The sequence below is a fragment of the Pygocentrus nattereri genome, chromosome 12, assembly GCF_015220715.1.
Source record: "Pygocentrus nattereri isolate fPygNat1 chromosome 12, fPygNat1.pri, whole genome shotgun sequence".
NCBI classification, from domain to species: domain Eukaryota; kingdom Metazoa; phylum Chordata; class Actinopteri; order Characiformes; family Serrasalmidae; genus Pygocentrus; species Pygocentrus nattereri.
This window is the reverse complement of record NC_051222.1, coordinates 9,773,037-9,798,660: the sequence shown is the minus strand read 5'-3', so window position 1 is coordinate 9,798,660 and position 25,624 is coordinate 9,773,037. Positions and strand designations below refer to the sequence as shown.

The following is a 25,624-nucleotide window of genomic DNA, read 5'->3' as shown; positions in this document are numbered from 1 at the left end:
AGTAGCATAAATGTTCATTAACTTGTGTAACGTGTCAAATTTAAGTAAGCAGACTACCTCACATTACCGTCACACCTGGCGGCCCCACTTTATTTTAAGTCTCTGTAATGACTGTGTAGTTACACACAAATAACATATTACATTTATGGCATTTGGTTGACGCTCTTATCCAGAGCGACTTACAATTTGATCATTTGTACACAGGGAGGCCAAGGTGGTGTTAGGAGTCTTGCCCAAGGACTCTTATTGGTATAGTGTAGGGTGATTGCCCTGGTCGGGGATTGAACCCCAGTCTACAGTGTAGAAGGCAGAGGTGTTAACCACTACACTAAACAACCAACCAACCAACATATGTGACAACACTGTAACTACTAATGATTCAGTCAGTGATACATCTGGATTACTGAAATACAGCCTGTGTAATTAGACATGTGTATCTTCTACACAGGAACTGTCTAGCGTAGTGTTAAAGTTACATTATAAAGCAAGTGAACTGTTAAAGCTGAAACTGGTTACAGTGTCTCAGCACTAGCAACATAAATGCCAGTTACATGTTAGGAAAGCTGGCAGATCCAGTGTAGGTAATGTCTTAATGTATGTTATTACATACAAAAGTAATTACATTTGTGTTATTACCCTTGTGTAATTACATTAGAGGGAATAGGCTGTTACAACTATTAAGATACACATGTGTACTTACATAAGGTGTACTGCTGTAATCCACCTGTAACAGTGACTAAATCATTAGTAGTTACATTGTTGTTGCATATGTTGTTCACAGTTATGAGAGACACTTGATATAAAGTGGGTTTATAAAGACTAAAATTCTTTCTTGTGTAAAACGCCGCGCTGTGTTCGATGTCTGGCGGCACGTCTGTGGTTTCAGGTTTACTGGTTAAAGTTAATGTCTGATTAATAGTGGCTGACCGGTCAGAAGAATCTGCATTGTAGCTACAATAGCCTTGTTGCCTCCAGTGTAAAACTTTAGAGACATGTTAAGCATGAATAGGTCACTTTACACACAATTTCCATTACAGGAAACACTTAGCATCTGTTTATCAGCTGTTTATACACTCACAGGCCATCATATTAGACCCCTACCTTCTTCTTCCAGTCTCTGGCCAGCTTAATGAGCTCCACCTGCCTAACAGCACCACTATATAGGTGTGCAATGACAGCCTGTAGTCCATCTGTTGCTACACAGTTTATCAGCGCCACCTCTACTCCATTCACCATTGGTCAGTTTCTGACCACAGGACTACATGCGAGTAGGTTTTTACATGAGACAGTGTCACGACTAGGTTCAGAGTGGTCCACCACCCAAACAATATCCAGGGGCAGCTCTGTGGTCAGAAACTGACAACTGATGAAGGACTAGAGGACGACTAATTCAAACTGCATCAGCAGGACTACAGTCTCTACCTGGTCACCAGCAAAGGAAGGGGTTTCCGATAAAGTGGCCAGTACATGTATGTAATAGCCTTTTATACAGTGAAAGCAGCTCACAGTTGGAGGCACATGTACTATACAGTATGTTCATATTCATAAAACACACAACACAACTGACCTATAAACATGAAAGAATAATGTTGTATAATTAGCATTATTCATTTATGGCTCTCGATCTGTGTAGTTATGCTGTATTTTCTCATTCAAAACAACAAACGTAGGCGGATAGAACCTGATCATGGCTGAAGGGCTAGACAGTGCATCAACAAATGGTTCGTTCCTATCTGTACACCAATAAGGTGGTGCTAAATTGGCTGTATTATCACCTATGTGACTAGAAATTATGTAATGACCTTCTCTGCATTATCTATCATAATCAAACCAGGAGGCATCAAACTCCATCGTTTCCAGAATAGCACTGCCTAATTTGTACACATTTAATAGGCTAATAATCTAAAAGACACAGTAATATATTGGCATAATATATTCATACTGTCCAAAAGTCAGAAAGCAAGCTTTCATTTATTTCATTTCCAGTCATAATGGCCATTAGAACTGGTTTAGAAGAGGTTACTCATTTTCCAATGAGGAAAAAACTAGAAAAACATATTACGCCAAACAAAATGTCAGATTTTTCACTATTTACTCTCTCCACTCCACCTTTATCACAGCTCCCATTCTTTACAGGAGACTCACTTTCAGTTTCTCAAAGAAAGGATGTTATTCCGCACCTCCAAAGTTCAGTCTTAGAAGTTGGTTTAGCAACTTTTTTCTGCTTCTCATGATCCAAGTAATCAAACACATTCAGTGATGTTGAGGTCTGGACTCTGGGGCAGTCAGTCCATTGTTCTGAGAACACCAGTGCTGTTTATCTCACAGGGACAAGTTTTGGTGTCTACCAGGTCTTCCAGGTGGTTTTTAGGAGCCCCATTATTGGAATCTCGTGTTTTTTCACTTGTTTCTTCTTCTTTATGCAAGTAGTTTATTTTATATCTAATCTGTGAAATATTCCCTGAAAAATGATGAACTTTTTGAGTGAAAATAATCAGAGGTGGACGAAGTACACAAATCATGTACTTGAGTTAAAGTAGATACCCAAGGTAAAATATTCCAACAGTAAAAGTAGAAGTTCCTCCCTTTAGACCTCCACTTGAGTAAAAATACAAAAGTATTTGCCTTCAAATGTACTTAAGTATAAAGTAAAAGTACTAAAAGAGTAATTAACCTAATGCAACTTAGTTACAAGTATAATAAAAACTTTAAACTCAGGATCACAGATGAGCTCCTTTACTATGTTGATCTGTAGGCGTCTGTTCATAAACATAAACCAGCCCAAACTCATTTACTATAAAATGAAATGGTGTTTGTAGAAATTCAGAAAAAAGCCGCGTCAGTCTCGACTGCATATGTGGACATATTTCTATATTGAGCTCTATTTACACAAAGTTAGGTTAGTTCATCATTTATGTTGAACAGGCTCTCCCAAAGTTTTACGCTGCTGCGCTGACGTTGAACCGCGTGCTGCACTGGGTCGGTATGACCAACAGGTCAAAACCAGCTCTAAACAAAGTGACCGCTGGGCCCTGATTGGTGCTCTGGCTTTGCACTTCTTTCATTTTGACATGTTACGTTTTTATACACACAGAAACCAAAAGGAACGACAGATTTCTCAAAATGTAGGAGGAAAAAGTCGGATATTAGACTCTGAAATGTGGTGGAGTGAAAGGAAAAAGTCACCCAAAATGGAAAAACTTCAGCACAGATACACGAAAAAAAAACTACTTAAGTACAGAAAGCAATTACATTTACTTCGTTACCGTCCACCACTGGAAATAACCGTTAACCGACTGACTTTTGCATAGTTCTGTCTAATATTTCTATTTTGGAATAGACTCACAACATATAACAGTATATCCAATGTTCACAGAGGCTGTTTTCATAACATTAACAGGCCAAGCAGAACAAGCGCACCGCGTAAATACGCAGGGATTCCCTCCAGCGCACCTGCAACTGCTGAATACGGCCTTAAGCAGAAATCCTAATAGCCTTTAAACTCTGCTTTGCAGATGTACGAGGGGATAATTTTGTATTCATCCTCAGTGATTCCTGTGTGGTGCACCTGCTACCATGCAGGCAGGTGCATCAGCAAAATACGGCTCGAAAAAGGAATCTACAGTAGTGTGGCGCTCGTATCAGAGGCCAAAGGGTTATTCCGCGTCAATCTTCGAGGGCCAGAAGGTTTGATAGTGTGCAAATTACATCTTATCACTTTAAATGGCGTAATGCATTGGGTTAATTAATGTTTTTTTTGACGCTGGCTTTAATATTTAAATGCTGAAATTTATTCTGCCAGGCCTAATGGAGATCGACTGATAGGAGGGAAGGGAGGGGGGGCTCCGGTGGATGAAGTGTGAAAGATGGAATAATTTTTTTCGGGGAAATGTTTGGATGAGTGCAGGTAGAGAGGGATGGAGGGATATTGGGTAGCTCTTTCACTGCCGTGACCTCAAGCCTCTTCTGATTAAAGCAATTTCCCAGTGAAGCCTTCTTTGTGTGTGTGTGCGAGCGCATGCTAGTGCTCTTCTTCAGCTCTCCAGCTAAATCCAGGCCCTCTTCACATGCTTATCAACCTCGGTGCCAAACCGGCAAACCTCTTAGCACCTCGAGTACTGAAAAAGTGTGTGTGTGTGTGTGTGTGTGTGTGTGTGTGTGTGTGTGATTAACTCCTGACACCTGACGTGAGAGTGGGCATTGTTGATTAGACATGCTCTGTGCGTCTCTGTGTGTTTGTTTTTGTACATTTTCAGGGCAGAAAATGTCCTGACTTTGTAGGAAATCCAGAGATGTTTCTACACTCATTGTCCATTTTACCAGCTCCACTGACCACATAGGAGCACTTTGTTGGACTGTGGTCCATCTGTTTCCATACTTTGTTACCTTGTTCTTCGATGGTCAGGACCCCCACAGAGCAGGTACTATTTGGGTGGTGGTCATTCTCAGCACTGCAGTAACACTGACGTGGTGGTGGTGCGTTAGTGTGTGTTGCGCTGGTCTGAGTGGATCAGAAACAGCAGTGCTGCTGGAGTTTTTAAACACCTCAGTGTCACTCCTGGACTGAGAATCATTCACCAACCAAAAATATCCAGCCAACAACGTCCTGGGGGCAACATCCTGTGACCACTGATGAAGGACTAGAGGATGACCAACAGAAACTGCAGCAGCAGATGAGCTGTCATCTCTGACTTGACATCTACAAGGTGGATTGATAAGGTAGGAGTGTCTAATAAAGTGGACAGAGAGTGGCCACCACTATGTCAGTGTCATGAAGTGGCTGGTCAGTGTATACAATACATATAATACGTATTGTAGCTGTTATAGCAAAGCCTTGTACCTCTCCAACTATATCGGAGATTTAATTCCAGGTTTTGCTTTCAAATGGTCGACGTACATACGCCTCAACGTCCCGACACTGTACAAATACAAACTGGTGTGTGCTCCCATATACCTGAGAGTGTGAGACTGCTGTGTGCATGTCCCTAATCCAGTTCATCCCAGAGCCTCTTACACACTGAAGTGGCGCATGTACGACGCACACAGGGACCATCCAGAGAAACCGTGGAGTGCAGTTAGTGTAATTCACTGATTTATTAACTACCCACTGCTGCAGCTGGGATTCACTTTCAGTGCTATGAGGATCACTTGCCTGGGATGTGCTCTAATGTGAGCTTCAGCATTAACTCTGTGAAGATATATATATTATTTTAGTTAAATTAATGCAGGTCAAATGTTAATCAAGCCTTATTATGAATTCAGTGCATTTTTGATGTACACATTTAAAAGATTATGGTTCTTGAAGGGTTCTTTAGTAAAGAAAACGGTTCAATATAGAACCATGAAAACTCAAAGAACGCTTTGATGGTTAAAGGGGTCTTTGCATTGTGAAAGGGTTCTTCAGATCGATGGAGAATGTGTTGCATGTGGTTCTTTATACAACAGTTAGTTCCGGCCACGCAAGCTGATTGGTCAAGAAGCGTTCTAACTGTGCTGTCGTTTCACCATAATATCACTTTTTTATTCACAAGCATTCTATCACTCCGCTGAGACACCGTTGCTAAGCAACGACTCCGACAGGTGTAGGAATCGCTGAAGCCATTTGAACGTTTTCACTTCTTACTTTGCCACAAACAGAAAACGGAGACTTTTAAGATCACATTTGACCAACAGCCGATTTGGTCCGACTCTGAAGACGAGACTACTCAAAATTCCCAAACTGTCATCCCCAATGAGCAGCTTTTCAGTCAGCAGCTGAGACAGAAGAACAGCTAAACAACCTGGAATCAGCCAGAAATGAACCCAATACCATTCACCACACTATGAACTGTAAGACGCTTTACAGACTGGCTGGAACAAAACAACATTAATACTGATCTGCAAAAACTGACAAAACTGAGCTGAACCTGATATTGCGTCAGTTTTATGGCCCAGTCTGTACTTCAAAAGGCGAGGCTTACAGCAGGCTGTGCAGCGAGTGGGCGGAGTTCGTTACTCCGACACAGCAACAAGCTGCTTGTTAAGGAACTGCGAACATTAAACCATATTAAACGCTGTGTTCACAGCCATCCATCCATCCCTTTTCTAAGCTGCTTCCCCATCAGGGTCACGGGGGAGGTGCTGGAGCCCATCCCAGCAGTCTTCGGGCGGAAGGCAGGATACACGCTGGACAGGTCGCCAGTCCATCGCAGGGCAGACAGACAGACACAGACAGTCACTCACACCTAGGGGCAATTTAGCATGTCCAATTGGCCTGACTGCATTTGGACTGTGGGAGGAAACCGGAGAACCCGGAGGAAACCCACGCAGACACGGGGAGAACATGCAAACTCCACACAGAGAGGACCCTGGTCGCCCAGCCGGGGAATCGAACCCAGGCCCTCCTTGCTGTGAGGTGCCAGCACTACCCAGCATGCCACCGTGCCGCCTGCGTTCACAGCCCTTTTATTGATTTATTATCTTACTTTATTTATTTAACCTTGAGTGTTTTATTACTTAAATGTAGCACCAAAAACGGTTCTTTTATTATTACATACTTAACACTGAAGCAATAGAACCCTTCTATATAGAAAAGGTGCTATATAGAACCATATACAACACATTCTCCATCAGCCTGAAGAACCCTTTCACAATGCAAAGAACTATTTAGTCATGCAAGGGGTTCTTTGAGTTTTCATGGTTCTACATAGAACCATTTTCTTTACTAAAGAACCTTTTAAGAGCCATCATTTTTAAGTATGTAGTAATACAACTGCAGTACTTTTATTTTGCCCATATCGTGCAGCCCTAGTATATAAGGCTGTAATTCCTGATTTGAGTGCAATTTTCAAATTGTAGTAGCTGCAATATTCATCATAGCCAGAGTTATCAACAACACTGCCATTGGTTTTAAGTGGGTAAACTGAACCTGTTAACTTGGAGCTTGTGAACTGCCTGTAGAGGAGTCAGACCAATCAAAGACATCCAATCGTCCATGTGCCGAGTACACCACGAATCAACCGCAAGTAACTGGCCGTCACTGGGGAAAAAACAATTGTGGATTTTAGTTTAAAGAAAATAATTGCGATATTGGTCAGAAAAACTGCAGTGAGATCATTTGTACGTTAGTGCTGGATTGAGTTTTCTCTTTGAGACACAGCTTAGCAGCAGCATCTACAACCGCATGCATTTTTCTCTCTAAATGCAACTGTGTCGAGCACTGCTCTACTATTCACGGCCTGGTATAATATTAATCCTCTTTGTATACTGACACCTCCTCCTTAACCTGTTTATGTGTGTACTGCGGTGTACATAAGCTCCGTCTCTTAAATCTGACTCCTCGCATCTGTCTGTATCGAGCTGTGCGTGTGTGCACTGATATTTATGAGCTGAACTATGGCTTTTTTGAGTGTATGCGCATGAATGACTGTGTGTTTCAAAGAGACCATGCTTGTCACCTCCTGAAAACGTAGCCATTATTCCAGCCTTGGTTGGTGAAACAGCACTGTGGTGTTTCCTTTCTTCCCTCTGCCTTTTCTCTTCTTTAGAGTCTGCAAACAGTTAACAGAGAATAAAAGCCAAACTGAAAATGAACAGGACATGATTGAATACAAGAATAACATCATGTTCCACTTCTACACGGGGATGTGGAACTAGTTAATAACATAACTCATAATAAAGACTATTCATTTGTTCTGGTTTTTAATAAGTGCCTAATAATATGACTCTATTAATGTTTGTAACGATTGTTTCATTTCATTCTAACTACCAACAGTTTGAGCCATTCACACATTTTCACACATTTTCGAAGCCGCTTATCCTTCTCGGTCATGGGGGGAGCTGGAGCTTATCCCAGCAGTCATTGGCACCCTGGACAAGTCTCCAGTCCATTGCGCAAAATAAGCCAATGAAGAAATGAACCACGGTTTTAAAAACCTCTTTAAAAACCCACCTATGGAGTTTTGATGAAGAGTTTCACCAGTTTTCTTATTTGGGATCGGTTCTTAGGTAAGAAGAGAATCTACACACACTCAAGAGGACAAAGGTGCCTTGATTTTTTTCTTAGGGCCTTTCTCAACAAATTCATGAGAAAATTTAGGAGGATACTGGTGAACGAGGCCCATTGTGGCATATTTCTAAAGCCTGGCTGCTGTTGTTGTCCACCTAACTCTCATCTTGACTAACCGTTTTTTTCACTGTTCTTTTCTCTCCTTTCTCCACCCCAGGATACCAGCTCGTCCTTTTTCCAGTTCGGGGCCTCCCTCCAGCAGGAGGCGCTTCTCATGCTGGCCGTGATGGAGGAATATGACTGGCATGTCTTCTCGGTGGTCACCACCAAGTTCCCAGGCTATCAGGAGTTCATCTCCACTATACGTGTGACGGTGGACCACAGCTTCGTGCGATGGGATCTGCAGAGCGTGGTGACGCTGGAAGGCGTCGGCGAACCTGAAGACCGGGCACACGTGCAGCTCAAGCGCATCCAGTCGCCCGTCATCCTCCTATACTGCTCCAAAGACGAAGCAGAGATGGTGCTAGTCGAGGCCCGGTCGCTGGGGCTGACGGGGGCCAGCTACGTGTGGATGGTCCCGAGTCTCACAACTGGTAACCCGGAGCGCACGCCCGAGGCCTTCCCTTCAGGGATGATTTCTGTTGCGTACGACGAGTGGGACTACCCACTGGAAACACGGGTGCGGGACGCAGTGGGAATTCTCAGTTCGGCAGCAGCTGCTATGTTTCGAGAGCAGGGTCGCATTCCAGACGGAACAGTTAGCTGCTCCGGTCAATTGGAGAAACCAGAGGTGCCCCCCAGTGCTCTGCGCAGGTAAGCTAGCGCTGGTTTAAGTGGGGTGTGCAGAAAGCTGGAATATAATGGAAAAACTATTAAACGTCGTGCTGTTCTTGCCTGTCAGGAGGTGAACTTTTCCAGAGGATGAACACACCCAGTAATCATGGCTCAAGGTTTTTTGACAGGCTTTCTGAATGAGGTACAAGGTTGCAGGTGAAAACAGAGGCCTTTTACATTCATCAGTCTGAAAAGCAGTTATTCCAAGGCACGTTTGCCAAACTGGGCTCATTGTCGACTGCAGCTCCACAGAGACTAGCGTTTTATATATGCCTTTCAAATGCAATAATATCCTCAAGTGCATAGATACTGCAGGCACGTTTTCTGTTGGCACTGTTTTAGATGTATATGAACCCCCAGTGTTTTGATTCATATAAGATTTGCACGTTTTGAAGAACACATGACTTTTCAGCTGTATTTTGTGTTGTGTGCTACTTCAGCAATACCTCTTTTTCAAATCACAAGGATGAGCTTGCTACAAAACACTGTCAGCATAGAAATGTGACTGATTCCCATGAGTCCACTTGTCTCTCTTCCTCAATTGCTACTCCCTACAGTCCAGAAAGTCCACCATGTTACGGATTGTTCGAGCTGTCAGAAAGACAAGTGAAGGATGCTAAAATTTCCTCCTGAATTTCTCCTTCAGTGGAGGTGTGTGATAAGATATTCCAGTATATCCAGTGCAGAAGAGTTTCATAGCTTTGGGCGACAGCCAAGCATGTTGATAACATGCGAACATGCCCAACATCCATATGAGGATTGTGTACTTTCCAAAAAAATGATCAGCTAAAGTGCCGCTACGCACTATATTAGCTCATTCGTGACCGCCTGATTGGTCTCTGTTAGGGTTGGGCAGTATAGAAAACATTACAAGGTGCTTTTCTATGTTCAACATCGCAAACAGTCAATCCATAGTTACTACATGCTTTTACTAATGCTAATTTAAGTGTGAACAGTACTTTACATTTACAGCATTTGGCTGACGCTCTTATCCAGAGTGACTTACAATTTGATCATTTTACACAGGGAGGCCAAGGTGGTGTTAGGAGTCTTGCCCAAGGACTCTTATTGGTATAGTGTAGGGTGCTTGCCCTGGTGGGGGATTGAACCCCAGTCTACAGTGTAGAAGGCAGAGGTGTTAACCACTACACTAACCAACTTTACTTTAAACTCTACGGAAAAGAAAAAGCCTGATCTAAATCTGATTCCCTCAAACACTTGAACTCTCTTTACAGTCTTTAAATCTAGACCCTGAATCCAGCTTCCAGTCAGTGATTTTGTAATCACTGGTAGGTTTAGTGATAGGTGGCCAACAGTTCAGTTAAGTATCAGTGATTATTAGAAATGGGTATTTAAGTCAAATTTGAGACTTAAAATTGTAAGACATTATCCAAAATATATTGAAGACATCCCAGTGCTCTTTTTTTAAACTTATCATTCGCAAGGGCTGGACAATATAACAATATTTATCGTTATCATGACCAATTATGTCACAGTATGCTTTCTCAAGCGTATCATGGATATCTCCAACACTTAAAAACACCTTCCAACTCAGTTTTTGATTACAAAGAGTGTAATTTGTCCTGTTAATTTGAAGTATAGTGCAGTATGTAAAATGTTAAATACAAGTAACTGGATTCCCATGAATATTAATAGAAATATTAAAATATCGTGATATGTTGTGTACCGTGAAAAGTTCTTAAAGTATCGTCCTGTGTGGTACCCTTTAGATTGCTGCAGTAGTCTTTCTATGTTTTCTGTTTTGGACTAAACAGATGTAAAACTTGAGAGCTGGTCTAAGAGTAGAAATTCTCTAAACACTAGAAATTCAGAGACTACTGATTATAAAAGCCATGACCAGAAACTAGATTCAATTTGAAAACATTTACTTAATAATATCAGCACTTGAAAATAGCTAACTAGCTAACTGCCACTAGTCTGTGCTGTTGCAAGTGAATGGTTAGACTTCTTCTCCCTCAGTTATTTTAAGTTACAGGCACACATTGTCATCTAGTGTGCCAAAGTTCAAGCCTTTACAAAAAAAAAGACCCCCCCCCTCCCCCTTTTTTTGCCTTATTACTACCAAGGGATGGGGGATATATAACAACATTTATCGTTATTGTGATAAACTATGCCATAATCTGCTTTTTGAGCACTTAAAAACACTTTCCAAGCAAGTGTTTGGTTACAAAGAGAGTGTCATTTGTTTGATTTAATTTAATGCAGTGCAGTATGTGAAATGTCTGTTTGACAAAAATGACTATTTTTGACAGTTTTTTGGCACCACTTTATCTGTTCCAACTTATTAGGTGTCGGAAATATTGTGACATTTTGTGCGCTGTGAAAAGTTCTTGGTGTATCGTGATATTACATTTTTGCCATATCGCCCACCTCTATTATTACCCCCTAACTATTAGGTGGAAAACAGCAAGATTAAAAAGGGTTGTGATAAATTTTCATTAAATATTGAGTTGTGTTCCATTAAATCGGAGACTGATGTTTAGCAGTATTTCTCTGGGACACTTCTTATGTTGTATAGCAGTGCTTTGTACCATCTATTACACAGCTTGGATATTATCATCGTGTGCCGTACCCTTTAGACTGCTGCAGTAATCTTTCTGTGTTTTCTTTTTTGGACTAAACAGATGCAAAACTCCGACCAGAGCTGGTCTAAAGGGTATATTCAATTTAAAACCATGTAATTAATAATATCAGCACTTGAAAATAGCTAGCTAGATAACTGCCACGCTTGTGCTGTTGCAAGTGAACGGTTAGACATTTTCTCCTTACTCATTTAGCAAGTTACAGGCACACATTGCCAGCTAGTGTCCTAAAGTTCAGGCCTTTGCTCTTAATACAGGACTGAGTAATATGAGGGTATTTTCGTTTTACACACATATATAAATATTATATAATATATTTCAAAAGTACATCATTAACATGGAGAAAAGATTTGATTTCAGTCATTAGTTATTTATTGTTCCAGACTCAAAACACATTTCAGCACTTTCTAGATAAGAGTGGACTCCATGGACAGTACTATGTAAACATAGTTTAAACAGAATCCTGTTCAGCCCCTATGGAAACCTCGCACGTTCACTTTTAACCTACAGTAGTTTAGCCGCACACCGGACGAGATAATGGAACAATGCAATATCAGGATACTTCACGATATTTCAATATTCCTATCAATATTTCTGGGAATCCAATTATTTGTCTTTAACAGTCAGTCTGATATTCCTTAGAATTTGGTCAAAAGTCTGGGAAAAAGTCACCCTGAATCTTGCCGGCGTTCCGTTTATTTTGCCTCAAGTATTCAGCCCGATGCTGCCCAAAACTGGCCATTTTTTCATTCTGAACATATTCTCTCAGGGCCAGATTAGTCGATACTGACAAGTGTACAAAAAACCTGGTGCGGAGGAAGAAACCATAATAATAACAACCACAGTTCCTGTGATAGACATTGATGCTTATGGCTTGCTTTTGGGAAAATGCCAGTGTGGATCAGGTAGTTTTTACAAGATATTCGTATTACATCAACCTGTTGTTAGTATAAGCTAATGTCATTCTTCTGGAAACCTGAGCCTTCTGAGTCGTGGTAGCTCAAGGAATGAGTTTTGCATGTGATTTGTATGCAAAATCAGTGTAGTTACTGAATCCAGACACGTAAGCTACAGACCTACTTTCTATAAATCACTGGATTAACCCAAAATATTGAATACATGCATGTTAAGTTGTCCCGGTTGGAGAGGCCTGATTACGAGTCCAGTCACGTGCCTCTTCTTCCTCCGCCAGTGATCGTAACTGGCTAATTGTTTCTGGCGTTCAGCAAGCTGTGTTTGTTTTGGTAACAGACAGCCCAAGGTTTCACCTCATGCAGCGTTGTGGCAGGTGATCCCAGGAATATTAATGTCACAGCCAAAGAGCCCGTGCACGACTGGGAAGTTGTAGGAAAAGAGCAGGAGGAACTGCCATTGCACCCATTCTTTCAGCTAAATACAGACACATTTTTCCCCCCAGAGATTTACCTGAGGTTTACGTTCACCCATTTCCGTCAGAGCAGTGCTGGATATAGAAACGCAGACATCTCCAATTCTACAGTCAATTTCCCACTTCCTGAACCAGGCTGTGTATTTGATTGGTGTTTAGATGCCCTTGATGAAGCCAATTTTGGGGTCATTTTGCAAGTGTCTGCAGGGGTCCAAGCAAGTCTGTCACAATTACAGAGAAGACGGATTATCAAAGTCGCTTTTGGTTCAGCTCGGGATAGTACATTGTATGTTTTTTTTTTTTGACAGAACACACCGCTTATCAGGAGTTGCCATGGGTTACCATCAGTTGCTGTTTTCAGCATTGGTAACCGTCTGCTCCGAGTAGGTGTTTCTTTTGATCTCTCCCTGGTTGCTAAGGCTGTCTGTATCTGGGACACTGCAGACTCTACACTGTGGGAACATTTTACATGACGCCACCATCCATAGAGCCTGTATTAACCTTTTACAAAAGCTTCGGCAGGAGACTTTGGAACGTCTTACAGCGATCGGAGTGGACGTGCTTTGTGAACAGAGTCACTTTACCCCATGTAGAGGGGATTATGTTGAGTAAGGGCTGATAAAATGGTATAAAATCAAGAGTTTGAACCGTAACGTCTTAAGAAATGTAAAGTCTATAGCAAGTCTGTGTCCTAGAGATTAGGATAGAGATTAGGGTTCAACACATAAGTGTTTCTTTAAAGTTGGAAAGAGGCCAACAGTTCAAAACTTGAAAAGCGCATTTCCCAGATGTTTTTAAGGTGTTTCCAGGCAGGTTATAGTTATTATGGCATTCTGGATGGTTAGTATGTTATACCAGATATTTCCTAAGGTGTTTAGTGGCTGCTGTGGTATCCCAGGTGGTTGGTAGGGTGTTGCTAGCTGGTTGCTATGGTTCCCCATAAGGTTAATAGGGTGCCGCTAATGGACGTCTATCAAGGTGACATAAGTTGGGCGCACAGACATTCATTCTCATGTGAAAACGCTCCTCATTTAATCATCATTGTACGTCCAATCAAAAAGCTGCACTCCGCAATGCGCAAACACTAATTATATTGAAACCTGCTAATACAGTCTTGCTAGATCAAGAGTGAGAAGTGTTGCATGACCAGTCCAGCATTTTTCAACCAGATCTCTATCTGGCAAATCTGTAGCACACAGTCAATTACCATGGACGATAATATTGACCTTATAATAGAAGCCGAAGGGCAGTTGCTTCAACATCTACCCATTGGCCTCTAAGTCTTATTTTGTCTACAATCCAATTTCCAATAAAGTCGGGATGCTGTGCAAAATGTAAATAAAAACAAAATGCAAAGATGTGCAAATAATTTCAATCCTATTATTGAAAACATTCTATTTATTGAAAACAGTACAAAGACAACATATCAAATGTTGGAACTGAAAAATGTGATTGTTTTTTGAAAAATATTCACCCATTTTGAGTTTGATGCCGACAACACGTTCCAAAAAAAGTTGGGATGGGGGCGTGTTCACCACTGTGTTTCATCACCTCTTCTTTTACCAACACTCTAAGCGTTTGGGAACTGAGGAAACACTGCTGGTGTTTTGAAAGTGAAATGTTTTGCCATTTTTGCTTAACATAAGGTTTCAGCTGCTCATCAGTTCAGGGTCTCTTTTGTTGTGTTTCTCAATTTATAATGTGCCAAATGTCACGATTGGCCCCTCCCAGTCCTGTCCATGTGCTCCTTTGTTTTGGTCTAAGTCCTGCCCCCTGTTTGGTTACTCCGCCCCTGATTGTGTTCACCTGTCCCTCATTGTTCCGTGTATTTAAGCCCTGTGTTTGCCGGTCTTTGTTTGATGTCTCGGTCTCTGTTTGCTGGTTATTCCGGTTTATGTCATGTCTGTCCCCCAATCTGTCCGTGTTGGCTATATGAACCTGAACTGTCTGGACTATGACCCTGGATTTGCCCTTAATAAAAGTCGCTTACCTCCGCACATGCGTCCGCTACCTCGCTCCCCGTTACACCAAATGTTTTCAGAGGTCACAGGTCTGGACAGCAGGCAGGCCAGTTTAGCACCCAGACTCTTAATATGGAGCAATGCTCCTGTAATACATGCAGAATGTGGTTTTACATTGTCTTCCTGAAATAATTAACACCTTCCCTGAAAAAGACGTTGTCTGGATGGCAGCATATGTTGCCAAAACATGTATATATCTCTCAGCATTAATAGTGCCTTCACAGATGTGATACTACTTTCAATGAAATGCAGGGTTTAAATGATTTGCACATCGTTGAATTTTGTTTGGGGGCGGCACGGTGGCGTGGTGGGTAGCGCTGTCGCCTCACAGCAGGGAGGGCCTGGGTTCGATTCCCCGGCCGGGTGACCGGGGTCCTCTCTGTGTGGAGTTTGCATGTTCTCCCTGTGTCTGCGTGGGTTTCCTCCGGGTTCTCTGACATGCAGTCAGGCCAATTGGACATGCTAAGTTGCCCCTAGGTGTGAGTGACTGTCTGGGTCTGCCCTGTGATGGACTGGCGACCTGTCCAGGGTGTATCCTGCCTTCCGCCTGAAGACTGCTGGGATAGGCTCCAGCACCCCCCCGTGACCCTGACGGAGAAGCGGCTTAGAAAATGGATGGATTTATTCATATTTTTCACAGCGTCCCAGCTTTTTTGGAAATGGGTTTGTAAGTAAAGGGTGCATGTACTGTCTATACTTAGTGACCAAGTGCTAAAGATGTTCCAGATAGAGACTGGGGTGCACAATATGAAGATTTTTCATCATTATCATGAGAAAATGTGTCACAATAGGCTTTTCTAAGTATATCATGGATATCATACCTACCTAAAAAGAGTGCAGTTACTTCTGTTTAATTGGATTTAGTTCATAGAAACTATCCCGAGTTTTTTTTAATTTCTGCTGCAGCGCCTCAAACCTCAGTAAAATGAATCGGTGCATATCACGAACATTTCTACAAGTATCAGGTCCCATATTTCAGTCACATTGTCCAGCTCTAATAGAGAGTAGGTTGCAAAACGCTAGAGTATTAATTGAACGTTGGAAAGAGGCCATATATGTTACATCAACGCTATTCTGTATATAGATCTGCGGTCACACACATACACATGGAGCAGAAGCTGTATCTGAGTAGCAGGTGTAGAATCTGACCCTGTTCTTGCTCAGTATCTGCCCACAGGCGAAGCCCTGTTCTCTACCCATGTTTGTTTCTTAATTAAGTCTGTTCCAACACACAAGCCTCTCTCTTTCTCCCTCTCTCTCGCACAGACGCATGCAGCCAGAATAGCAGTATTTCTTCATCGCGGGTGCTTTGATATGTGCGCCACTCTTCTGTGCGGTTGGGTAGAAAGTGCCATAGCCGTGGCTACGTGTGTGTTTACGCGTTTGATGTGTCACAGTTCACCGTGTCCTATCAGTCTCCGCCAGGCCCGTGCTATCTACACTTACAGAGCACCTTAGAGACGGATTGGCACGGAGGGGAGGTGTGGACGTGTGTTTGTGTTTTTGTATTTGTGTGTTTGGGGGTTGGGGGGAAGGTGGCAGGGTCTCCTCAGAAGCATTTCCTGCAATATTATCACCTTTCCGTTCCGCAGTAAACATTCTCAAACACTTTGCGAGCGACAGCCCCCTTTTGTTTTATCCCGTTCAGAGATGTTCAGAGAGCCCGAGGCAGAAATTTCCACATAATTTATTCAGCCACATTTGTGGAAACACTTCCAGCGCAGATTATTAGCTGCCTGATGGACATACTTTGTGATTTACATCTGCGTGACATGGGGTTTTTATGCATTCGCCTGCGATGCTGGGCGATGCGATTTCACACGCATACGTGCTCTGGACTTGTAAATCTCTGACTCCACAACAACTCGGTTACGATTCTTTAGGAAACAGCTCAGTGAAGAAACAATTCCACACCGCAGCATTTACTTGTTTTGGTACAAATTGGAATTTTCTTTTCAAACCAGAATCGGAATCGCTTAATTTGGCCAAGTATTTTACACAAATAAGGAATTTGTCTTGGTGAGTCACACTTGGATGACATGTAACACACTAAAGAAATAAAAATAGAATAAACTGAATGAAGAATAAGAGAGTAGTTAAAACAAGCCAGTGATCAAGTGGCTAAAGAGATGAAAACAAGAATGTGTAATATGCGAATCAGGACTGCTGAAATAAACTGTTTACAGTATTTATGGGCCATTGTAATAAATTGGTTTAATGGGTTTGAAAACACATTTGGACTTTTCACTGATTTGGACTTCAGACTAAAATCCTTTTGCTTTGAGTGACTCTAGACCTTAATGATGTTTATTTTGTTAAATAAATGCCTGAACATGCTATTTTATCACTACCTGAACAATCACAGCACCAATTTTAGCTCATTTTCAGCATCAAAAATGTGAAATATTTGAAAACACATTTGAGCTTTTAACTGATTTGGGCTTCAGACTACAAAATGTTTCAGTAGTGACAATTTTAGCTCATTTTGAGCAATGCTAGCCAGAACATACCAAACAAAGCCTTGACCAGTTGTACACATCAAAAATCAGAATACTTCTCATTAAACCATATAATGTCCATTTACAGAAAATTTGTTTTGGTAATGACGATTCTTAACGCTTTACGCTGATTTTCAGACCTTGGGACATATTTACCTAAAAAAATGGGATCTGACTGCTCACCATGTGGCCATAAGGGCCACACGTCCCGCTCTAAAATGCAGGCATGCGGCTAAAATCTCTGCACTAAAACTCTTTGTGTTTCTGGAATGACATAAAAATGTGTGACAGCATTTTTAAAAATAAATCTAAAGTTAAACACTTGATAATTCCCGACAGGCAGCACCGAATAAATGATGATTTTGTATATATTTAGCTTTTATCTCCTTATAAATATCTGGTATATAAAGTTCTAAAAGTTAGTTTTTCCATTTTTTTCTTTCTTTTTGGAATTTGGCTTAAATTCATTTGGTAGTTTGGGTGATCTGAACATTTGTAAAAGTGGCTATCTGTGGTTTAGAGTAATACATTAAGAGAGATTCAGAGTCGGGGAGGTTTGTCTGTTTCAGTTTAAGCTCAAAGTGCAAGTTGTCCACTGTGGTTAGTGGTTGGTCTAGTGTAGTGGGTAACACGCTGCCCTCTGTGCTGTACACTGGGGTTCAATCTTCACCTGGGCAGGCACCCTATACTATACCAATAAGAGTCCTTGGGCAAGACTCCTAACACTACCTTCGCCTAAAAACGACTGAATTGTAAGTTGCTCTGGATAAGCGCGTCTGCTAAATGCTGTGTATCGTTGTCAGAACAAAGCCTTGTATCTTCAAAATAGAACTTTACAGGAGAAGGAAAAAACAGACTTTACTTTCAGTGCAAGTCAATGGAACCAGACTTTTTAGAAAGTCATTTTGAGTCATTTCTTTTAGTCCGTTCATCATGAAATTTACATACAGTGTAAAGAGCAACTAGTATTTTCAAATGATGTCAAAAACGTCAAAAACGTAGATTATGAGGTTTTGTTCCGACAACAGCGATGTGTAATGGTTAATGGTCACCACAGCTCTGCTGAAAATTCAGAACAGTTCTTTAACCAGAATACACAGAAAATGACTGGAGAAGCTACTTACACAGACAATACCAGCAATACAGCAAGCTTCTTTTCTGTTTCTCCAAATTTTGTTCTGGTCTAAAAATGAGAGCACATTCTAATGAATATTATTCTAATCTAAAATCAGTGCAGTTGAAAAGCCGGCTGCATTTTTACACCCCTAGCATGCGTTCATATTTTCTGTTTTGAACAGATAAACACAGTTGCCGGTTGTTGTCGAAGTCCATTTGTGTGGTGCCTTTTTATCTGCGGTGTGCCTCATCTCCAGAGCCTCTAGCTTTTCGCTGACTTCTTTTGCGAAGCTGGCTCATTCCGCTCGCAGGCAGGACAGGCAGCTCTTGAAATAAACAATTTATTTTGCTTGCGGCCCTATTCCAGACATGCTTTTATTAGCCTAAATGGTCAGCGCTTGCAGGATGCCATTAGAAAGACGGGGCCAGTCATGGCCCAGGCTTCTCCGTTATTTATTTATAATTCATCAGTTTGATAAGAAAAGAAGGATTGTCCACTCGAATGGGGTGTTTTGTTAATAAAATATATCAGACGGGTCAAGATATTGACCTTTTCTGTTGCTGATGCTTACGTTGACGTCAATCGATGACTACAAGCAGGGCTAATTTAATCAAGTAATAAATCCATTCAAGTTGACCTATACTGTGAATGATTTTCCTCCCATTTCCACGGGGCATTCGCTGTGTTGCGTAATGCATCTTTGCTACGTGTCAAGACTTATCGGTAATCTTGGGCCCGATTAGAATCCTGATCAAGCGCTGATCTCAAATGTGTAAAGATTTGTACATGCACACTTTTTGCAAGAAGACCTACCATTTAAAAAAAAAAAAATTTCACTTCTTTTTGGCTTCTTGCCAGCAAAACTACGCAAGGTCACCAGTTTCCCATTTGATCTCATGTGAATAGAATGTTTGCAGCATATCATTGCTGTCCAATGAAATACAAGTATCTCCAAAATAGTAACTTCACAGGGGCGAAAACGTTCTTTGCTTTCAATGCATGTTAACGGAAAAGTTTTTATTCTAAGCCATTTTTGAGCATTTCTATCATCGTCAAATTTTCACACAACGTAAAGGACAGCTGCTGAGCTCAAAGGATGCAGAAAAGTAAAAAAAAACGGAGATACATGGTTTTCATTGGGCATCGACGACATGTAAACACTAAATATCCCATTAGTGTAATTCAACTAGTTGGACGTCAGTATAGACACGGCCTAGAATTTAAAAACAGCAGAATAAGAACTACAGTGGTTGAATAGACTTGGTTAAATTCACTCACTTCCACACCTATTCATGCTCCAACCACACATGCATTCTGCCGTAACCACCGCAGAGTCGTTTTGGCAAAAATTGCAGTGCAGTATTAGAATCAGGGGCTAGTTAAAAAAAACATCTTGAATGTCCTTAAACATGCTTTCTTCAAACTTCACGCTGTAAAGCGTGGGAGCGATGATGAGGCAGACGCATATGCTGAGAGAAGTGAGATTTATTAAGGGCCAATCCATGATCAGGGTCTAAACAGTCCAGGGTCAACGAGCCAACACGGAGAGATCGAGGGACAGACATGTAAAGGAACACAGACTAAACACACAGCGGAGGCCAGAAGATCAAACACCATACAATAGAATACAAAGACCAGCACTCTAATAGGGGAAAACACAGGGCTTAAATACAGGAACAACGAGGGTTAACAAGACACAGGTGAAAGCAATCAAGGGCGGAGTCTGGAAACAAGGGGGCAGGACAGGAAAGATTTAAAACAAGGAAGCACATGGAAAAGACCATAAGTAAACAAAAGCACATGTAGGACTGGGAGGGGCCAGTTGTGACACACACTTAAGAAATAAAGCATAAATCATTATTTAAAAAAAAAATATCTTAAGAATTGTCATCTGAACTGTCACTTATATCGTTGCTTAAGAAGTACTGTAATTACAAGTGGTATTCTGGAAAATAACTTATGTTCGTAAAAGTTGTCAATCATCTTAAGCCCTATTCTGACGGGATTAGTTTTCCGTGGGGAGGTGGGGAAACGCTGGTTTACCGGAGGACGTCTGTGGTATCTGTGAAGAAATCTTGGTCTAAATGACTTTGAGTGGCTCAGTTTTGTTTCTTCTCTAGTCATTTGCGCTACCTTGCCGTCTGAAGTGAATGCAGCGCATCATTAGCATCACAACCAGCTTGGGAATTTAGAGGAAACGGTCGACTTAGTCAACAGTCAAGTGTAGTTTTTACACGATCTGAGTTTTACACGTTAGAAAAGACAGTAACAGCACATTTCAGCTTGGCTTTATCTACTGAGAACATAAGAAAAGGCCTTTTTGAGCAGCCGTGCTTAAAAACTCCTTTTCCACAGAATACTACAGCGTTTTTACCAACATAGCTGTTCGCTCAGAAGTAACACCTGAGGTTTTTCTACAGCTCATTTTTATAGAAGGTAAAAGACGCTGGAAAAGTCGGTCTACACGGCTGACATGGAGCTTTTGGGACTAAAATCTATAAGAAATACTGGTAAAAATTAATTACACCACATGCCACGTAAAACTTATCTCATCCAAATAGAGCTTTAGACTGAAAGAGCTTCATAGTGCAGCTCAGCCGTGTAGTATTTTAACCGGAACCTCCGGATTATGTAGGTACTCAACAAACAAACAGCAGTCTAGTTTTGTGTTACAGTTTCCAGTCATTTGTTGCTACAACAGTCACCCAGAACAAACACATTTGTGGATGGAGCATGAAGAGGTCATTTGGAGAAGGCCTTGAAGGCACACAAGTACTCTGGTGCCGTATAGTCCAAACAACAGCAAGCTACACACTACTACAGTATGTACGTCTTTACTTAGTGACTGTTCTGGAAGGCTTGCAGCCAAACTTAAAGCTGTTTCTGTGGAAGTCGTTTCCTTCTAGTTTTAATCTATAATTACTATAATTACCAATATTACCATTATATAACACTCAAAAACACACCAAAAACATTAGCGCCAGGTTGCAAATGTCGATGTTTTGAGATTCTTTGACATTTCTAACGCCTCTTTTAGAAACCCAGCTTGTACAAGCAAACAGAAAGCTCCACTTATCAGCTCCACTTACTGTATAGCTGCACTTTGTAGTTGTACAGTTACAGACTGTAGTCCATCTGTTTCTCTGATACTCTGTTACCCTGTTCTTCAGTGGTCAGGACCCCCATGGACCCTCACAGAGAAGGTACTATTTGGGTGGTGGATCATTCTCAGCACTGACGTCCTAGTGGTGTGTTAGTGTGTGTTGTGCTGGTACGAGTGGATCAGACACAGCAGTGCTGGAGTTTTTAAACACTGTGTCCACTCACTGTCCACTATATTAGACACTCCTACCTTGTCAGACCACCTTGTAGATGTAAAGTCAGAGACTATAGCTCATCTGCTGCTGCACGGTTTGTGTTGGTCATCCTCTAGTCCTTCATCAGTGGTCACAGGACGCTGCCCACAGGACGCTGTTGGCTGGATATTTTTGGTTGGTGGACTATTCTCAGTCCAGCAGCGACACTGAGGTGTTTAAAAACTCCAGCAGCACTGCTGTGTCTGATCCACTCAGACCAGCGCAACACACACTAACGCACCACTACGTCAGGGTTACTGCAGTGCTGAGAATGACCCACCACCCAAATAGTACCTGCTCTGTGAGGGTCCATGGGGGTCCTGACCACTGAAGAACAGGCTAAAAGGGGGTAACAAGGTATCAGAGAAACAGATGGACTACAGTCTGTAACTGTAGAACTACAAAGTGGAGCTGATAAACTGGACAATGAGCGTAGAAACAAGGAGGTGGTCATAATGTTATGCCTGATTGGTCTAGATATACTGTACACGCTGTCATGTTCTGTCTGGAAACCCAATATACATGTGAACTATATTGGTTTTAGTGAAGTACGTAAGTCAGGAACTTCTTTGTTTTTCAGTTCAACAAATTACAGCGAGACGAAACCTTTGGCCGAAGATTTCCTTTTGAACGATTTTCCTTATTTATATCTCTACAGATCCCCAGCCCTGAATATTTATGACCAGCCAGCGCTGTCATGTAAACATTGTTTAGTCTTTTGTCTTTGGCACATTTTTTGTGAAACGAAAACGTATCTCTGAGTCGTGTTCATTATTTAAACGTCTTTGCGCTCACGCCTTTCTTCTGAATACTAAGCAGGCTAACATTTAACCTAGATACTGATCTGAGATTGTGACACCGAACGGCTTCTGTGGCATAATAGTATCTGCGCCTGTAACGTTATTATGATTTATGGTACAGCAGTAAATATTTGGTCAAAGTGGTTTTTTCATCCCTGTATTTAAATAGGCTCTTCTGTGCTCTCAGAGTGAAGCTCCCTCACAGACTGACATGTTTATTTAAGAGAACGCTCCGACGCAGCTGTGGGAAAAATCGATGCTCATTTTTCTGCTATGATGAACTTTGATATAAGAGCCGCGCTGGCGCCTCCTCCCCACACACACAGCTGTATCGATGTAGCAGGTGTAGTTTTGACACAGTTCTCTCTTCATTTGTGCCTGGAGCCAGACCCCATTTCCTACTCATTTTCTGTCTCTTAATTAATTTGAGTGTGTGTGTGTGTGTGTGTGTGTGTGTGTGTGTGTGTGTGTGTGTGTGTGTGTGTGTCGGTGCTTTAGAGCCATACAAAGCTGAGCTGTGCATCATACGGAGGAGGATGTTTGAGGTCGGATGGGTTTACATATCGCTGTTTTCGGAAGAAAACCTCGTATCTCCAGAATGGTAACTTTACAGGAGAAGGAAAAAACCTACTTTACTTTTAATGTAAGTCAATGGAACCAGACATTTTTCCAAGTCATTTTGGGCCGTTTCTTTTGGCCCAGTCATCATGAACTTGACATACAATGTAAAAGGTACCATGTCTTTTCAAATGACATCAAAAACTGAAAAACGTCAAAAATGGAGGTTTGAGGTTTTCTTGCGACAGCAGCGGTACGTTTGTGGCTTTTAAATATTTTTTAATGTCTTTTTATGTATGTATTAAACAGAACAGGACCATATATTGCTTGTCTCTACAGTATTCCCAGTAGTGAGGTCTCCAACATGCAAAACATCAATCACTGTTGAAGGCTTCATCGTGTGCGCTGAGCAGTCCGACCAACTGAAAATGATCCTTTCTTGACAAAACTTTGCAGGAGATTCTTCAGGGATTCATGTGATTTCTCTGTATTGGAAGCATCAGGTAGCTGTACAAGCGAACACGGTGTTTGTTTTTGGGTCCTCCTTTATAGTGTCTATAATAACTGTGTAGTTACAGAGGAATAACGTATGTAACAACAATGTAACTACAGATTATTTAGCCAGTGTTACAAACTACAAAGGTACAGCATGTGTAATTACACACTTACACAAACCTTCTACACAGGAATGTTTGTAGTGTAGTGTTAGTTATATTTTAAATTCAGTGAAAAGCTCCTGTGTAGTTATTATGTAGTTACTCTGTAATAGTGAGTGGTAATATAGCTACTGATGTGGGGGCAATTAAACCCAATGTTATTAAAGCTACGTGTTAAGATAAGGGGACGTCTGCTGTTCTGGTTTAGAGCTGAAACTGGTTACAGTGTCTCAGCACCAATGTTAAATGTTAGGAAAGCTGGCAGATCCAGTGTAAGTAATGCCTTCATGTACATCATTACATTACAAATGTAATTACATTTCTGTTATTACCCTTGTGTGTATATTACATAAGAGAATTTATGTTGTAAAAACCGTTGATACCCTTGTGTAATTACATATGGTAGATTTCTGTAATCCACCTGTAACAGTGACTAAATCACTAGTAGTTACATTGTTTTTGCATATGTTGTTAACATGTAACGACACAGTTATTAGAGACGCTTAATATAAAGTGGGACCAATCTATTTTTTTAACCTTATGACTGCCTTAAAGGGCCAATATGTTTGTTATGACGTGTTCTATGGCAAAGCATCGTATCATCAGTCTCATCAGTTTGACAGAATTCATAATCTTATACAGTTTGATTAATGTTCTCTCACCACAATACTCAGCCCACAATCTGCAAATGTGACCGTGTGGTGTCAAGCAATCCTGCTAGTCCAGCCACTGAGTTGTAGTCCAGTAAATCACTGCTGTCAGAACAAAACCTCGTATCTCCATTTTTGTCGTTTTTCAGTTTCTGGCATATTTTGAAAAATGCTAGGTGCTCTTTACACTGTGAGCAAATTTTTATGATCAATGGACCAAAATAAACAGCCCAAAATGATGTGGGAAAAACTCTGGTTCCATTGACTTACATTAAAATGGTTGGTTAGTGTAGTGGGTAACACCTCCGCCTTCTACGCTGTAGACTGGGGTTCAATCCCTCACCTGGGCAAAACACCCTACACTGTACCAATAAGAGTCCTTGGGCAAGACTCCTAACACCACCTTCGCCTACCTGTGTATAAATGATCAAACTGTAAGTCGCTCTGGATAAGAGCGTCAGCCAAATGCCATAAATGTAAAATTATAGTATATTTTTTCCTTCTCCCATAAAGTTGCCATTTGGGAGATATGAGGTGCTCCAACAACAGCGAAACACAACCAAGCTTGCATTAGTTCAACTCTCACCTTTGTTGCCAAACAAGACAGCTTTTATCTTGTATAGTGGAAACATGGTGGATATGTAGAGTATAGAAGATGACGTTCTGCCCCCCCACATGGGAACCCGGGGTTTGACTCCCTACCTTGGCAGAATCCGTAAGCAAGATGACTGCATTTCCTATCTCTCTGAATAAAGGCTCATACCAAATATGCAAAGGTGATGTTGCTCAATATTAACCCCAGAAAAACATCCTGTGCAGCACTTCTGGTAGCTGTATCTTTTAGCTGATTGTCCTGCCCATGTGATGAGTCATTGCTGTTGCTCGGCTAAATGGTTCTCTCCATTGTATAATGATTTGTTAATAGTTACCAAAGTTGCAATAAGATGTTTGGCTTCCTAGCAGTAACCCCAGATATCTGGCTATCTAGCCAGCTAGTTGGGAAAACAAGAAACTTTACAAATAGCCTGACCTCCAAAAATCTACCCAAAAGCAGTTGTGGTTTCTCTGATGTTTCTTCCACCTGCAAGAGGGTTTTCTAAGTCTTTGAACCTAAAAAACCGGGGAGCATGATTAAAACAGCAGTGATGACAAAATTT

General features: G+C 41.4%; 1 protein-coding gene across 2 annotated transcripts in view; it reads left to right on the top strand.

Moving 5' to 3' along the window:
• grin2ab (glutamate receptor, ionotropic, N-methyl D-aspartate 2A, b) overlaps positions 1 to 25,624 on the top strand; it is a 148,180-nt gene that overhangs the window by 107,405 nt on the left and 15,151 nt on the right. For both annotated transcript variants that reach the window (XM_017717277.2, XM_037543621.1), the window contains exon 4: positions 8,205 to 8,800. In XM_017717277.2, coding sequence (XP_017572766.1) covers positions 8,205 to 8,800 — 596 coding nt within the window. The remainder of the gene's footprint in view (positions 1 to 8,204; positions 8,801 to 25,624) is intronic.